This window comes from Cheilinus undulatus, linkage group 9 (genome assembly GCF_018320785.1).
Source record: "Cheilinus undulatus linkage group 9, ASM1832078v1, whole genome shotgun sequence".
Classification (NCBI taxonomy): Eukaryota; Metazoa; Chordata; class Actinopteri; order Labriformes; family Labridae; genus Cheilinus; species Cheilinus undulatus.
Window position 1 is genome coordinate 11,995,092 of NC_054873.1, and position 16,832 is coordinate 12,011,923.

General features: G+C 38.8%; 1 protein-coding gene across 8 annotated transcripts in view; it reads right to left on the reverse strand.

Moving 5' to 3' along the window:
• Window positions 1-253: 253 nt before the first annotated feature.
• LOC121515139 (suppressor of tumorigenicity 7 protein homolog) overlaps window positions 254-16,832 on the reverse strand; it is an 84,634-nt gene continuing 68,055 nt past the window's right edge. For 5 of the 8 annotated variants that reach the window (XM_041795760.1, XM_041795761.1, XM_041795762.1 and 2 more), the window contains 11 exons: window positions 15,935-16,050; window positions 15,760-15,835; window positions 13,794-13,948; window positions 13,431-13,528; window positions 13,020-13,149; window positions 12,188-12,260; window positions 9,950-10,052; window positions 7,886-8,036; window positions 7,694-7,786; window positions 7,260-7,402; window positions 254-736 (listed from right to left, as the gene is read on the reverse strand). In XM_041795760.1, the coding sequence (XP_041651694.1) occupies window positions 641-736; window positions 7,260-7,402; window positions 7,694-7,786; window positions 7,886-8,036; window positions 9,950-10,052; window positions 12,188-12,260; window positions 13,020-13,149; window positions 13,431-13,528; window positions 13,794-13,948; window positions 15,760-15,835; window positions 15,935-16,050 (1,234 nt within the window). In that variant the 3' untranslated portion in view covers window positions 254-640. The remainder of the gene's footprint in view (window positions 737-7,259; window positions 7,403-7,693; window positions 7,787-7,885; window positions 8,037-9,949; window positions 10,053-12,187; window positions 12,261-13,019; window positions 13,150-13,430; window positions 13,529-13,793; window positions 13,949-15,759; window positions 15,836-15,934; window positions 16,051-16,832) is intronic. The other 3 variants (XM_041795764.1, XM_041795766.1, XM_041795765.1) reach the window with 3 other exon arrangements.

Genomic DNA, 16,832 nt, shown 5'->3' on the forward strand with positions numbered 1-16,832 from the left:
TCTTTAGACACAGGAAGTTTGAACCAAGAAATACAAACAAGATCTCAGCTTTCTTCCTCCTCTGCCTGTAGATGGAAATGTTTGTTGTTGGTTAATAAAAACCCGTGTAAACACTTGAGAGAAATGTGCACAGGTTTTTATAGATAAAGAATACCTACCAGTTTGTTCATAGCTCCAGATGGCGCTTTGCTGGTCTCATGTTCTGGGCTGAAGAATTTAAACTGCAGTGAATCAAAATGTCGTAAGAAGCCGATTGCAGCAATACACAAAAAGTCCTTTATTGTATTTTTTTTTTTTTGTTTTCTCACTTTTAATGTTGGCAATTGATCACCTCTTTTTGTACAACAAAAGAACAGCTTTAAATGATCAAAAACCCAAAAAATGCAAACATATCAAATAAAGTCAAAATCAATTGTGGACTCCATCAATTTGCCTGTTTTTGTCCCTTGCCTTCTGCCGTTGTCCTTGACTGTTTTTCAGTTTGGTTTGAACTCTTGGCACAAAGGTGTGTCAGTCCAGTCCAAAGCAGCGTTCCTGGTTTCAGTTCAGCTGGTTCTGTCAGAGTGGAGGTTGTGAGCTCCTGGTCCTGGGTCTGGGTCTGGGTCTGGGTCTGTTTCTGCGTCCAGACTGCTGTCTCGTGTCAGATGCGGGTGAGTTGGTGCCAGAGGCTGGACGGCAGGATGCTCTCCACCTTCTCCATGATGAAATTCAGAGGAGCGAACAGCGTGCTGAGGAACTGAACAAACAATGATGATTAGTTCCGTTACTCCCAACTTTGACTCTTCATGCTAGAGTTGTTCTCATACCAGAATGTGGAACTTCAACAAGAATCTATAAAAAAAATTAAATTATATCTATACCTTTTTGTTATAATGGCAACCAAAATAGGAGTCATGTGCACCCAATGATGAACCATTCTCCATTATCAATAATCTGTAATTCCCACTTATAACATGCAAGCAAAATCCTCAGTTTCTAACCAAAATGCTGCCAATGTTTTTACTGCTCTCCTTGAAAAGAAAGGTTATGTTTGCTGACAGTCCTTAAAAAGAGAGACCAGAAGAAATAAAATTTAAGAAATAGTCAGTGTTTTGGTGCACACAAGAATAAAAAAAGTCAGGAACTCAAAAAACAGAAGATATTGCCCTGAGGTTGTGCAGAAATGACACTATGAAAGCTACACAAGTAATAGCGTTTGTTTGGATACAGGAAAGTCTTCTAAAAGCCTCACATGTGGAAACTCTGCTGCTGAGTTTTCATCAATAAAACTCGGAACAGGAAAAAAAAGATTCTAACCAACATATTTGAGGACATTAAAGAAGTAAATAATAAATCTGTCTTTACTCCAATTTGTCAAATTAAAGTTATTTACGACTTCGGAAAAATATTTCGTGAAGCGTTAGTGAACTGGTATTTAGATAAGAAAATTAACATAAGCTATGAAACATCTACCTGTATAAACTTCAGAAATGTAGTATTTTCTCCTTTTTCAGTTTTGATATTAATGGTGAGTCTTTGGGCTTGGGTTAGAAATGTGAAGTTTTTTGATAATTTCTTGATTTGTGAACCAAATGAAGTCAAATGGATAATTTTTAGATCGTGTCTTTTGTATTTATTATTCAAGTGAGTGCTGAGCTGCTGCACCATAGTGTGGTCTAAAAGCAGGACTTGGGCATAGGTGGCCTAATGGTTTAAGTTGTGTCCCATGTACACAAGTGGCCGGGATTAAAGTCTGGCCTGTGGCTCCTTTCCTGCATGTCTCTCTCTAACGCTCTTGTCCCCGTTTCCAAATCTGTCCACTGTCCTCCTCTATAAACAATACCCCCAAAATAAATTTAAAAACAAACACATAAATAAAACCAGGACTAAGAGTTAGAAGACTGTTTCAGCATACATATTCTGGGAATTTAACACTCTTGTATATTAAGAAATATGTATAATAATAAAAACTTGCTACAAATAGAAAAGTAAATAGAGTTTCTAAAGAGGTGGGGAGAGAGGGCAGGGGAATGCACTAAACAGCACTGAGGTTGGTAATCTACCCCTTGACCAGTGCTTTGTGGACTAAACCCCCACCCATGGGCACCTTCTCCGTCAAGTGAGCCAAACCCCCACCCATATTTTGGGGCTTTTATGCCTTTGCCAGAGGAGAGAGGGAGAATAGGGAAGGGCATTCAGGAAAGGACTCACAGGCAGTTGAGACCGGGCCGTCTACTTTGAGGACAGCAGCCTCTGTACATTGGACACACAAACAAAATCACTAGTCTACCAATGCCCAATCAGAAGGCTGGTAGCATCCAGCTGCCCCTCTATGGTAGCTTAACTACAGTGTGCCTAAAAGATCAAAACAGAATGTGCTCATGTGTTAATTTCTGTACTAAATCACACTGCAGTTAACATGCTGATGTACGTATTGATGCTGGTAGCCTTTGATGAAAGTAAACTCAACTAATGAAGACTTGATCATCTTGCCTGTTACAACACTTTACAAATAAATAATAAAGATTAAATAAAATAAAATAAATAATAAAAATAGGATAAGGTGTACAGGAAGATCTCACTCCATGTAAATCCTTCATATCTTCATTGCACTTAGAGTTCAGAGTACAGAAGAGCCCACTGTCAGCCTCGTCTTCAGTTTTTGTTTTGGCAACAAGCAGTGAAGAGGAGTTGAAGGGGAGGGGGAGGTGGGGGTGATAGGGGCTCCACCAGAGCAGCAGCAGGTCATAGAGGTTCTCACTTTGTCAGACTGCAGATAAAAGTCATGACAGAGAGAGTGGATCTGTGCCACCCTCCTCCTTACCTGCATGACTCTTTCTCACACATCAGAGCTCACATCTCTGCTCCTGCTTCAAAGGACACTTCAAAGTAAAGGTCTGTGTGTTCCCCCTGTTTGAACTGTGTGTGTGGTGGGAAGAGACCGTCCTGTAATCCAAAAAGGTACGGACGCACGCCACGGATAAACCTGGTTTGGATCATTACATGTTCATCTATAATGAATGTTTCCTGTTCAATCTGCAACCTGAAAGAGCTTTGATCCTAGTAAAATGTGACTTTTTTGTTTTTAAGATTCATTTTGAGGCTTTTTATGTCTTTATAAGAGAGGTGGAGAGTGGATGGAGTCGCAAACTCAGGGAGAGTGAAGGTGGGGAACTACATGAGGGAAACAAGCAACAGGCCTGATGCAAACTCAGGGCGCTCATTGCTAAGACAACAGCCTCTGTACATGGGGCATGAGGACTTATCCTCTAGACTACCAGTGCACCCTGATGTGACATTTTTGTGTAGGTTAAAGAGCATTTCAACCAAATTCCAGCCATGCATTAAATCATAATATTAATGCATTTTTCTGCACGTCAAGTAAATTTATGGTGATTTAAAGGCCCTGAACTCGAGACCTTTGTCGGTCTCAAACCATTAACCCCTTAACCGTCAGTGCCTTTTTTCTTCTGCAATCTTTGCTGCTCCAAATATTTATTTAACTATTTTGGCTTATCCTCCTGAACTAAACACAGATGATTTCATCTTATTTAACTCCACCTGCACCTCCATTCTTGAAAATGTTGCTCCTCTTAGGTAAAAAAAACTCAAAGCTAAATCCCAGCCTTGGCTCAATGACTGTGAGGGCTCTAAGAATAAACTGTAGCAACGCAGAGCGAAAACAGAAGCAAGACAAGCTCCAAACCTCTTATCACGAAAGACAGCTACTAAAGTATCAACAAGCAGTTAAAGCAGCAAGAACTAAATACTGCTCAGACATCATCTCGAAGCACCACCATAAACCAATTGTTCTCTTTAGCATTATAAATTCAATCACTAGTCCACCTCCCAGACCCTATCCACATGCTTCGTTGTCTCTGCCTGATCACTTTTTAAACTTCTTTACTAACAAATAAAAAAAAAAAAAAAAAAAAAAAAAAACTGGGAAGAACATTTTAGCCCCAGCTAGAGAAATCTCTGTCTTCCCTGTATGTTCCACCCAGTTAAACAGCTTTGAGCCAGTTTCATAAGCCTCACTTAGGGACACTGTTTTTAAAATGAAATCTGTAAGTTGTCCCCTTGACATAGTCCCCACCTTCCTCCTTAAGGATGCTTTTGATGTTCTTGGCCCTAGCATCCTCTCAATTATCAACAGCTCTCTTTCAACTGTTTTTTTCCATCCTGTTTTAAACATGCCTTAGTGCAACCCCCCCTTAAAAAAGCCCAACCTGGACCCCCTACAACTCGCTAATTACAGACCCATCTCAAAGTTACCCTTCTTATCCAAGGTCCTAGAAAAGGGTTTCTTACAAAGTCTTCTGCCATGCTATCCTTATCCTGCTAGACATCAGCTCTACTTTTGACATTGTAGACCATGGTGCCTTAATCAATCGCCTCCAGCACTGGGTTGGCATTGGAGTTATTCAGTTCATATCTGTCCAACAGAACCTTTTCCGTAAATACCGACACTTCAACTTCCTCCATAGCTAACGTAACCTGTGGAGCAACTCAAGGATCCATCCTAGGCCCTATCCTGTTCTCCATCTACATGCTACCTCTAGGTCAAATTATCCAGAAACACAACCTCTCATATCACTGTTGCGCTGATGACACACAGCTCTACCTTCCAATCGAACCACACAATCCATCTGATCCCATCTCTCTTAACCTGTCTTGATGATATAGAAACCTGGATGGCCACAGTTTTCTTCAGCTTAACAGCAAAACCAAATCAGTTCGTTTTGGTCCCCCAGATGCCACCAAACTGGTCCTCAAAAACGTAGGTCACCTATCCTTATATATCAAGCCCCACACTAAAAACCTTGGATTCATTTTTGACAGCACTTTCTCTTTTGATAAGCAGATAAAATCAGTCATGAAATCTGGTTTCTTTCAACTCAGACTCATCTCAAAGTTAAAACCTGCACTTTCCTTCGATAATTTGGAAAAAGTTAGCCATGCCTTTATTTTATCCTGGTTAGACTACTGTAACTCTCTCAACTTTGGTATCAGTCAGTCATCCCTGTCCCGCCTGCAGCTGGTTCACAATACAACTGCCAGGCTGCTAACAGGCTGCAGAAAACGGGAACATAAAAGTCCAGTTCTAGCTTCTCTTCACTGTCTCCCTGTACACTTCAGGATAAATTTTAAAATAGCCCTGTTTGTTTTTAAAGCCATGAATGGACTGGCTCCATCCTACATAGCTGACCTCCTAAGGCCATACGTAACCAGCAGACCACTTAGATCTTCTCATATGAGCCTTCTGGAAGTCCCTTGCTCTAATTATTAACTTAAAGGTGATCGGGCTTTCTTAGTCATGGCTCCTCGACTGTGGCACAGCCTTCCTTCCTTTCACAATCAGGGCTGCCCCGTCAGTTGACACATTCAACTCACGTCTCAAGACTTACTTTTATGTGCTTGCATTTGAATCTTCTGGTCCCCTATAGTTGGGTCCTTGTGGATTTGCGATTGCAGTATGCACTCTCATACGGGTATATGCCTATGTGGATGTTGTGTTTACACGTGTTTACATTTGTGTATATTTGTTCATTTACATTTTTGTATTTTTCTTCCTATCTGTGTTTGTGGATGTATTTTTTTTTTCTCCCTCTTGTGATTGTCCATATTTATCAGTATTTATTTTCCTTAATGTACAGCACTTTGGTCAGCTACTCCTGTTTTTACATGTGCTATACAAATAAATAAATTTGATTTGAATTAACACGCACTAAATTCACAAAATCAATCTGGTTAAAATTGTCTGAGTATTCTGAGCAGTCCCACCCTCTTTAGCTATACCTGATAGGTCAAACAAGCTTATAAAACAAGAAAAGGAACATGGTGATGAATGTTTTGTTAGCTTTGGGCTGCATTTGTATCAGATGAAGCTAGGACTCTAAGATGGGCTGTATGAATATAACACTGATAATTTGAAGAGCAAATGAATGACTGCAGAATAAAGCTAAACCCTAGTCTAATTATAGATATAGGAAGGTGAGAAAACAAGTCATGGTTACCACTTTTAGCTAAAATACCAGTCTTTGCATGGACTAGGCTCTGTTAGCAGGTTTGATAGTCTGCACACTGTTCCTTTAAGACAACTTTGACTTTTCTGTACTATTATAACTAAAAAGAGTAGACGACAAGTCAAGTACAGGCCACACTCGCAATATTAACATGACTTTGCAAGAAGAAAGAGAAACATCTTTCAATTTAGAAAATTACAAATCAATTCAAGAGGAAAAAAAAACAGTTATTTTGCTCCAGTTGAGTTTGAATGTGTTCATCTGAGTGTGTTATGTGTGTGTGCTCTGAGCAGGTAGATGGTATCTGCTGATAGTGTCACATCAGGGAGGAAAGATGAGCTCAGACACATTCCAGGTGAGCAGCACAGCGCTGAAGGCAGCAGAAAGCGGGGATTTGGGGGGGAGGCGCCCTCTACTGGCTGCTATATATTTATAATAGTCATAACCAATAGCACCATGCACTTTTTAAGAACTCCGTTTTTGTATATGCATTGTTTTTCATCTGTATATTTTATTTTTTACCATATTTCTACTACTGTGCCTATATTTATTTAGATTATTCTCTGTTTTTCTTAATTATTCATAATTCCCTCACCGTAGTTTTTCATATACAGCCTGAAAACATTTAAAACCAAGTGACTATGGCTATCTGTTTCTAAAGCATGTGTAGTAAGAGGTTTAATTCTTCATGGTTAACTAATGATACTTCAGTCAAAGAACTCTGACAAAGAAGGATTTAAAGATTTATTTTTGGGCATTTCATGCTTATATTATAAAGGAGGACCAGGAATAGAGTCAGAAACAGGAATGAGAGAGCGGGGAATGACATGCTGGAAAGGTCAGACTTTAACCCTGTTTACATGGGGAATTACTTATCCGCTTTGGCATCTGCACCCCAAAAAAGGAACTTTACACTGTGTTGGTGTGTTCTCTAGTTATAATGTGTTGGTAGAAGAAGGACCATAGGGTCATTATTCTGGTTATCCCTGAGCAAAAGTGTCAAAGCAATGTGGTCTCTTGTTTAAAAGGGTCAAGGTTGGTAGAAATGAAGCGGTTAACTTTTTGACTTTATGGAAATTTAGGGTAAAGAGAAAATTTTTGTGCTGGAGAGAAGACCAAAGGGCAACATAATCATCCACATTTGTTGTCTCGGGAAGACTATGAACAGCAGCCACATTTTTACCGCAATATCCTGCAACAAAAATACAATTTGTTATTTTCTGTGTGTGAAAACAAGTCAGTGTGTGTACTCACAGCTTTAGCAAACACTCCCATGAGTTCAGGGAACTGGTGTGTGAGCAGAGCCAGCATGGCGGTGAAGGAGCAAAGACCGGCTGTGAAGAGGATGAAGAAGGGCAGCTCCTTCTTCGGATACACTGACACCTCGTGAAACACTGCTTCCACGCAGAACAGACACACACAAACACACACAACACAATGTTATTTTAATGATAAATATTCAGTTTTCTGATACTGATTTTGATGCCACAATTTGAATATTGTATGTGAGTCACACCATGTTTGACCTCTTGATTTATGCTATTGTACAAAATTCTTTCCATATTCTTCCCTTCAGTTCATTCCAGCTGTATATTACTAAGTCTTTAGGTCTTACTTTCACTTCTCACCATATCCTTCATTTGTGTGTTACATGCTTTTATAAATGTGCGTGTCAAGGCGTCTCTTACTGGGTAACAGCTCTCTGTCGGCCGTCTCTGTGCAGATGGGGTAGGGATAAAACAGGTGACCCTTCTCCAGAGGATAAGGGATCATTCTGAATGCTGAAAACAAGGAAAACATGGACTTAGTCCTGTAATGAATGGATGAGGCTTCTATCTGTTCTCCTTTATCTGTGTGGAGGCATGTGTTCTTATACTCACTGCCCTCCCAGGTGCAGTGCAGCAGATTAAGCGCCCCCTCTACCCTTTTCCAGTGCTGCAGGTGGAAAAAGGCGTAGGCGATGGCCTCGCTGTCTCCTCTTTTCAGGATGTGTTCTGGAGGAAGAATCAGACTCTTCATCTCCAACAGATACTGAAGGGAAAAAGGAGGATGAGGAAGAAAAAGACAGAGGGGAAACAAACAGTGTCACGTGAAAATCAGGCTGAGGATCTGTTAAAATTTAGCATTTTGGGCATTTGGATACCAAGGGACTGTGCCGTACATGTCTTCATACTATGCATTAGTAATATGCCTTCAGGGATAATCTGATCTCAAAATTCACTTGCTCACCTCTTATGCAACAGTCTATGCAGGATTTTTGTGGCTCTCTAACTGTGGCTTAGTATCTCTGCAAACTATGTTTAGTAAGTCATTACAAACAAATGTATGTAAATTAGCCACAAACTAAGAGGCTACAGGTGCCTATGTATTAGCTTTCTCATTCATATTGTCTTAAACATGCCTTTAAAAGCCACAGTGATACACTAAAAAGCAAATTAGTCATGTTGGGCACTGTTTGAATTGATATGGCAACTCAATTCAAGATTAAAAGTTACAAAGGAGTCTTTCATAGAGATAGCTTTTTTGTGAGTAACTGCAGTCAGTTCCTGTTTAAGAGGTGGTTTTCCTTTCTTCCATTTTAACTTTTAATTAAAAAACATTAAAAAAGGCAAAATGGTAAAAAAATAAATTAATTAAAAAAGAGCCATTTGAGGACTGAAAGAGTGACTTTTATTATTCAGCAGAGCCAAAATAATCTGGATCAGTAAAATGGGCCTCAATTTCCATCACTTTGAGTGAATCTTGACAGGCCCTGAAAAAAATATGCTTTTGTTTACTAGTGATCACGTCAGATCATGTCAGTTATGGGGGCGGTCTTTGATGCATGCCGGTACACACTGTCTACACAACCAATCCAATCTGAATGAAAGCAACCAAGATCACTTCTGCACACAGTCTGAGCTACTGGGTATCAAATGTTTTTCAGTAGCTTTGAGGTGTATTTACACAAAACATTAAGGATTACCTCTTGATATGTGGATGCCCAAATCAGATGTAAATCCCTGATAATGCATTGCATTACTGGCAAATTAGTTTGGGATAAATGGTATATGACTGAGAGAAAAAAAAAAACAAAACCACATCTGACTGACTTCTTATTACACAATCAACGTAAGCCAAAGACCATAAATGTAGTCTGTGTAGGGCTGCTGGTGTGTAACTTTAAACAATTATCTAAGCTAAAGTTTTGTGCAGAAAAACTGAATGACTTCACAATTGTCTATATAATTAGTGATAATATTGTTTTCCAGCTGCTCAAAGCGGTTCACACTCTGTATGTTTTGTTAAGCTCCTGTGAGGAGGTTGCCGATAAAGCCTTTTATGTTCTCAATCGTGCAGAATACTGTTTCAATTTTGCTGTGATTACCGTGTTGTCACAGCAGGGGGCATATGTATTAAGGTAAATAGGGAAAAAATGAGTAGAGAAAGAGCTAATCAGTCAGCAGGTGAGCAGCGTACCGGGGAAGGACAGCCATTATATTTGTATCTTCTTTAACTATTAAGTATACTTCAGTTCCTCTTAATCTTTTACTTGCCTTTATTCCCTCTTCACCTCAATTTATTTGCCTTTTTGCCTATTTTTATTTGATGCTTGTGCCTCATTTTTATATTTTGCAATCATATTTATTCATTTTACTGCCTTGTGTTCCAGAGGAACCAGTGTAATCATAAAACAACATTTTCAAATGTTGTTTATAATAAACAAACTCTTATTAAATGCACAGAAAACAGTATCAGGCTTGCAAATCTAACAGAGACTGACTCTGCCAGAAGCAGACACTCAGATTTCATATAAACACTTCAACACCTTCATAGTTATAGCTGTGTCACCCAGCTCACACAACATGACCTCAGCAGGTGTCTGTGCTTTGTTTTGAACTGAGCAGATGTGTTAAGTTTGTCTGCAGTGAGCAGGTGTGCATGCTGTGTTTGGTGAGTCTCACTTTGGGGACGTGAGGGTTGAACTCCACTGCTCTGTGGATGGCTTCTACTGCGTTCATCTCTGCTGTGCTCAGCCCTCGCCTCGACGCTGCCTCTGGAGAGAATCTGCACACACAGAAACACACGCACACACCGATCCTGTCAGTAATCTGACTTGGGATTACACATCCCTACATGATCAAAGTGATTCTGAAAATGACTCCACAGGGGCCGGATAGAGATGTAGAAACCGGGGCCCCTTACTTGTCACTAACTTCCTGCTCTGCATAAATTCTTCACATGAATTCCAAACATGTAGAAGACTTAAGGAAAAAACACAGGGGGGGGCAGATTTTCATTAAAATTTAATTAACAAACCTGTTCAGCCTAGAGCAGGGGAAAGGTTTTTACAGTGAGTGGAATAAAGATTCATGTAGAGGAGTTACAAGACCAGATTTTATGCTAAAATATTAAACTGAAAAATAGGCATGCAAAAACAAATTCTCTCAATGTTCATTACCATTAAGACTGTGTAAGGAATGTATCATTTTTAATTGAAATATGAATCTATCCACAATAATACACACAAGTTATTTCTGCTCTGATGTATCTTATGTTATGAAACCAGTACCCCTCTCTTTCTCTATACAAGTGCACTTTCACTCTTCTTTATTGGGAATCAGGCAAATAAAACCCACCATCCTGATACAACAAGTTAAAAAACAAACATTGGAGTGCCACTTTAGTTCAGTTAATAGAGTCAGTGCCCCATGAGTTATGGAGGCAAAGACAACAGTCCTTGTCACACTGGTTACAAATTCAACACAGCACATTGTTCCCCATGTTCTCCCCCAACATTTCCTGTGACTTAATATCAATACTAACCTTGCAGCCTTGTTTAGTTTTACTGTAAGCTGGTAAGCAATGCTGACCAGTGAAGTGATTAGCTTGAATGAGGCAGTACTGGCAGCTTTATCAAAACTGGACAAGTCTTTATTGAAAGAAGACTGTATGTGGTGAATGTGACAGAACATGAGTCCAATCAGCTTCCAAGACTTTTTGGAAAGGTCTGCCCTTGTCAAACACAGATTATGGACTGTTGTGTGGCTGAATGTGAAATATATCCCACGCAGTGGATGTAGGAAACAGTTTATCTGGCTTGTCAGGTTATATAAACACAGCCTACCCAATAAAGCCAGAAAAATAAAAAACATGTTGTTTGGTTGGGACCAGTGTTGGATAGCCTTACTTTCAAAAATAACTTTTAACACGATTGATTGACTGGATGAGTAGTGTCATGTGTAGCTACCACTAAGATGAGAGAAGCTCAAGGTAAATCACAGAGAGAGGAGTGGTCGTCAGAATGATATAATTGCTAATCTGCTAATAAGTGACCTTGATATTACTGCATAATATACTGATAAAAGGAACAAACTGAGTACTTTTCAACATTAAAATTAAAGACCTTTAAATGAACCCACTTAGTTGTAAAGACTGTGTTTAGCTTGATGAACATTTGCCTTTAAATGTTCCCACTCTACTGTCATTCTACAGCTGAGTTTACAGCCCGTAACAGAACAGAATATCAGACACAAAAACCTTTACATCTCTTTAAAAGGCTCAAAACAGATAAATTGTGCAGGGGCATACAATATTATGCTGATGTATGTCGATGCATTATTAAAACATTATAAAAGGAGCTTTGGAACTTAAATTTCACTGATGTCCTTGCCCCTTTTGACCAAAAAAATCAACATAATGAGGATAATTCTGTGATAAAAAACTGTCTTTAAAATCTCTAAAACTCTAATGGATTACTTTGTAACCTGTTAACTCCAACATTGGTTGGAAAACAATTCAGCTGGGACTTAGATAAAGAGTAATTCTGTTAAATAATTAGAATCTCAGGACTGATCAAAAATGATCCCTAATATCATTTACTTTATCAGCCATGACACATGTTTTCTGGGTCAAAAAAAAGTCCACTTATGTGTTAAATGTGAGCACCAGAGCCTGATTGTTTTTCTATTTTACCACAGCACTCTGGTGAGACAGAAACACTCACTTCTCACAATAACACAGATCACCCCTAAAGGCAGCTGTGTACCAAGGCCAGAACTGCGGCTCTAAGTACACCACCACTCATTCACACTGAACGCCTCCTCAGGCTATTCTCAGCTCTATCTTTAACTCTTAAAGAGCAGAGCGGGTTTGTCAAGTCCCCCTCATGAGCATTACAGACGATGAAAGGAGATACTCACTTGTCCGATACCGCCCTGGCTTTGAGCAACGCTGCTGTGTAGCATATTGTTGCAGATTTAGGTAAGCTAATATCTGTGGAGGAGACACAAAGCAGACATGGACAGAGGGGGAGGGGGAGGTTAGTGAGCGCAATAAAAGTTTGGAATTACAAGTGATAAGTGGAGTGAATATAATGAGGTTTGGTTTCATAGCTTAGGGGTTGGTCTACATTTATTCCAGAGTGTGATGCATGTTTTTTCACTGTGAACTGAACAGCTCTGATGGCATGGATTCTCAACAGCACTGAGATAAATAATTAACGAGATTGTTTGAAAGCTTGCATGTAACAACATTGTTACTGGAGTTAAAACACCTGTGCAGGTAGAATCCTTAAGGGTTTTCATCCCATGTCTAAAAGCAGGCTGGTAAAAAGGTCACAGCCAGCTTTTTAGATGAAAAAAATGAAGTGTTAAACATACATCTTATACATCAGATTTCAAAGTACTTAAAGGGTCCATAAATTCCGAACAGTTTGGATTGAATCTGTTGTCTGGTCAGACAAAATTCAATTTTTTTAATGCATCTCTTTATTTGGAGATGTAGAGATCAAAATTATAAACAGAAGACAACAGTGTCTGCAGCAGTGAATTCACAGATTGGTCCAATGACCAACTAATTGCATAATAAGGTCAAAGTTTACAAAGGTAATGTAAACAACAACCAAAATAAAGGAAATGTATTAATAACAAAGTTCTGCTTCATCCCTGCAGTATGAGTTGACCAACATGCCTAGATGAGGCTGAGTACTGTGACGATATAAATAATTATGTTAAGTCATTGTGTTTCTCTCACCGTCATACTTTGCCAGAACCGCCTGGACATCGGCGTAGTTCTGGAGTTCTAGTAATGACTCCAGCAGGTTCTCGTGGATGTTGAACATACTGAGGAGAGGGAACTCCTTCATTAACTGGAAAACACACAACTGTTGTTACATGTAATATCGGGCAGGGGGCGACACATGCACAGTAAGCAACACATAGCTCTGGATCATCAGTATGCTGATTAATATATCTAAATAAAGTACAATATGAGTCAATGTGTGTTAAATGGAATTTTAGTGTATTTCTTCATGATTTTTCAGATATTGGAAATCAAACTAAAGCCTTTCAAACCCCTTAAGTCAATTCTGTTTCTTTGAGTCTGTGTTACTTTATAAGTGTATCTGTGTGCATCTACTGGACTGCTAACAGGCTGTGCACTTACATCTCTCATCATTTTTACTGCTTCTCGTGTTCGGCCAAGCTTTCTGGAGCACATGGCCAGTCTTCTCTTTATGTACACTAATACATTAGTGTCTCTTCCTGTTGGAGACACATGAACAGATGATGTTACACATACTGATCACTTTTATAGTCAACTAGTTTCCACATTATGGCACCAGAGGCATGAAGGACCATTCTTTCTCTGCCTGGCCTGAGCACTTTTGTTACAGATTTTGAAGTAAAGTTTTTTCAAAAGTGCTGCAGGGTGACAATAAAAACATTTCTTGTTGGCACAATGGATGTTCAACAGCTTTATAAAAGAAAAAAGGTCATTAAGATTATTAGCAGTGTGGCTCATACTCACTGTGCTGAGCTTCATATTGTGTACCATGATGTTGGAGCTGTTGGCTGCGGCGGTAGCAGCCTTCTCCAGCTTTTAGTGCCTGTTTAAACAAACGTTCAGCCTCCATGATGGTTGTGGCTTCTTCCTCTGCCAGCAGGATATATGCTGTTGCACAGCTACAGGAGGAGGTCAACATGTAAGTAGAAAACAGGATATGTTATTATTTATTCTGATACCCTTGTGGATTCAATATACCAGCTCAATATACAGGGCGCCTGTTTGTCCACACAGCATGGCATCACTGTGCTACAAAACTGCTTTTGGGCATCATGCATCTTACATTAAACAGACTGTGACAGAGCTCTGATCAAAGACGTTTTCCTCTGAGTCAACCTGCTGTCACAGCTTTGATATGAGCTGCCAGCTACGTACAGCGCTGACATAATTCCTCTGCTCTGCTTTTGTAGTCACAGATGCTACTAAAAATAACCCTAGTGCCACGAAAAGATCCCCCTATGGATGATGCAGGACCCCAGAGGACCAATCTGTGACAAGATGCTTCATGCTGCCCACACACCAACAAACCACACAGTATCTCATTTTTAATTTAAACCATTTTAATGCACAGCACATTGAACTAGAAGAGTTATAATTTCTTACAATCTAACATTTGAAAATAGAAATAGAAAATTTGATGGTATACAAAAAGATGGCAAAATCTTAAGACTTTTAAAACTAACACAAAAATGGAAAAATCTTGTATTAAGGTGGGGTAAATTGTATTTAATATCATCTCTGTTTGGTTCCTTGTCTGCCAGGGGGTTTATCCTCTGACTAATTCCGCCTCATTTAAATCTGTCAGCTGCACTTTTTGTTCACTTTCAACCACCTGGAAAAGCACTGTGACACCTACAGTAAGGCATTCGCTGAGGAGTTCTTAAAGTATGTTCAATCTGTTTAGCCATATAAAAACTGCCACAAATGCAAAAATACTGACATTTTATCAATTATTTTAAAGTCACTAAATAAGATGTTTGCTATGTATATATATATATATAAAAAAATAATACAGTAAATTTACCATAAATTCACCTCCATTGGCAAATAGGATTGTCATCCATTCAGACCAAAGACAGTTATTCAGACTGTATTTGTCATGGAACTATGTGCACAAACCGTGACCATTCAGAATGAATACAAAGACCGTTACTCCACTACTACCTACACATGTACAGAACAAAATCAGCAATGAAATATGCTTTGCCCACAAGGAGCACCAAAACTGACACAACCCAAGGGTTACTCAAGGGAGATCTAATGTATCACAATAATATGATATTTTGAATGAATTTTAGGATTTTCTCTGCCAGTGTGTATAGATCTTTATATATGCACTTGTTGTGTTATCCTGGAAAGGCCAATACGTCGCTTCATTTTGGCCACAATCAAAGAAAAGCATTCTAAAAAATGATGTTTGCCTTAAGCATCAAGATGACCTTGTTTGATGTAACAGTAGGGAAAATAATTTGGAGTAAAAAAAAGATTAAGTGGGTAAAAAATACATTCACAATGGCAGTTGCTGGCTTGCTCTTGCTCCAGTTTAAACACATTACTTGTCATATGCATGCGTGTATGGAATTTCAATGCTACATCTTGCAGATCATGAGTGAAGATCAAACAAAGATAGGTCTGTGTTTCAGAGAAAAATTACGGTTTGATGCAGCATTTTAATGTTTTTTGTAACAAAACTCCTAATTCAATGAGCCATGTGCCCCAAACCATCTGAACGTTTTATTATCTAGAACCACTAGCATTTATTAAAAAAATTAGTCTGGATTATTCAGCAGAAAATTATGATAAATGGACTTTTGATTTCATATAATAAAACCATAAATTCAGATGCGGGACAATTCTGCTTAATATATAAAAAAATGTTCTGAAGTAACAGACAAGCACAAAAAAGGGATAAAGTAGAAACTAAACTCACTCTTCGAGCTCCAGGGCTTCATGTGCTGCAGAGATGCGAGCCTGTGGGTTCCTCTCTCTCCATGCTTTCTGCATAACTGCCATCAGACAAACACAACACATCGATGAGTAATGTCACAAAGTGGGCATAATTCAAAGATGCTTTCCTGTATGTGCAACCGTCTGCACTTTCTTACTCGCGTCAGCAGGTCGGAGGTGGTCTGAATCACAGGTAAAGAAGGTCTGATGGTCTTGTGCTGACAGGTTCATGTCGTAATATGTCAGCGGTTCTCGGCCTGTCACCCATGTATACCTTAATACAAACACAAAGGCACATAGTATCATTGTAACTGATTTAGAGGTTGAAATTTGAAAAATGATGAAAACAAATTAAAAGGACATTCTATATGTTATATTTTCATTCCCTTTTCTTAGATTTGGGGCCTGAAGAGTGTTGCAGGGATGAAGTATTTTTGATTTTCCATTGGTTTTTGTGGAGATGCACAATATTTGATTTCTGTCCATGTCTGATACGCAGATATTTACAAATTCATTTTAGCCAGTACCAACACAGATACTGTGTGTGTAGTTCAGACCTAAAACTTTAGTCCTTAAAACATTCTTAGATTAAAAGAATTAGGATGAACAAATAAAATATTTATATAGGCTAAAACTCTTCAAACTTACTAGAACTACAATAGCTGATACCTACAGACGATATAGCTCAATGTTAACAGCTCTATATTGGTTGTAAGTATCAGTAGAGATTTTAATTTCAAAATTACAGACATTTGGTTTGACCGGGTGTTGTTTTGAACTGGTTAAGTAGTTACTTAGATAAAATACAGCAATATGTATAATTTACTGGTCATACTTCTGAGTATCTGAACACTAAATGTGTAGTCCCACAAGGTTCAGTGTTGGGACCTTAACATTTTAATTTATATATAAATCATATATGTGAAGTTTCCAAGTCAGTGTTGTTTGCAGATGACACAAAATTCTTTAGTTCACTAGAAAATAAGAAAATGAAACAGCTAAAAACTGAATTCTTTTAAATGAAAAAAGTTATCTTTAAATTAGGGCTGTCAAAAG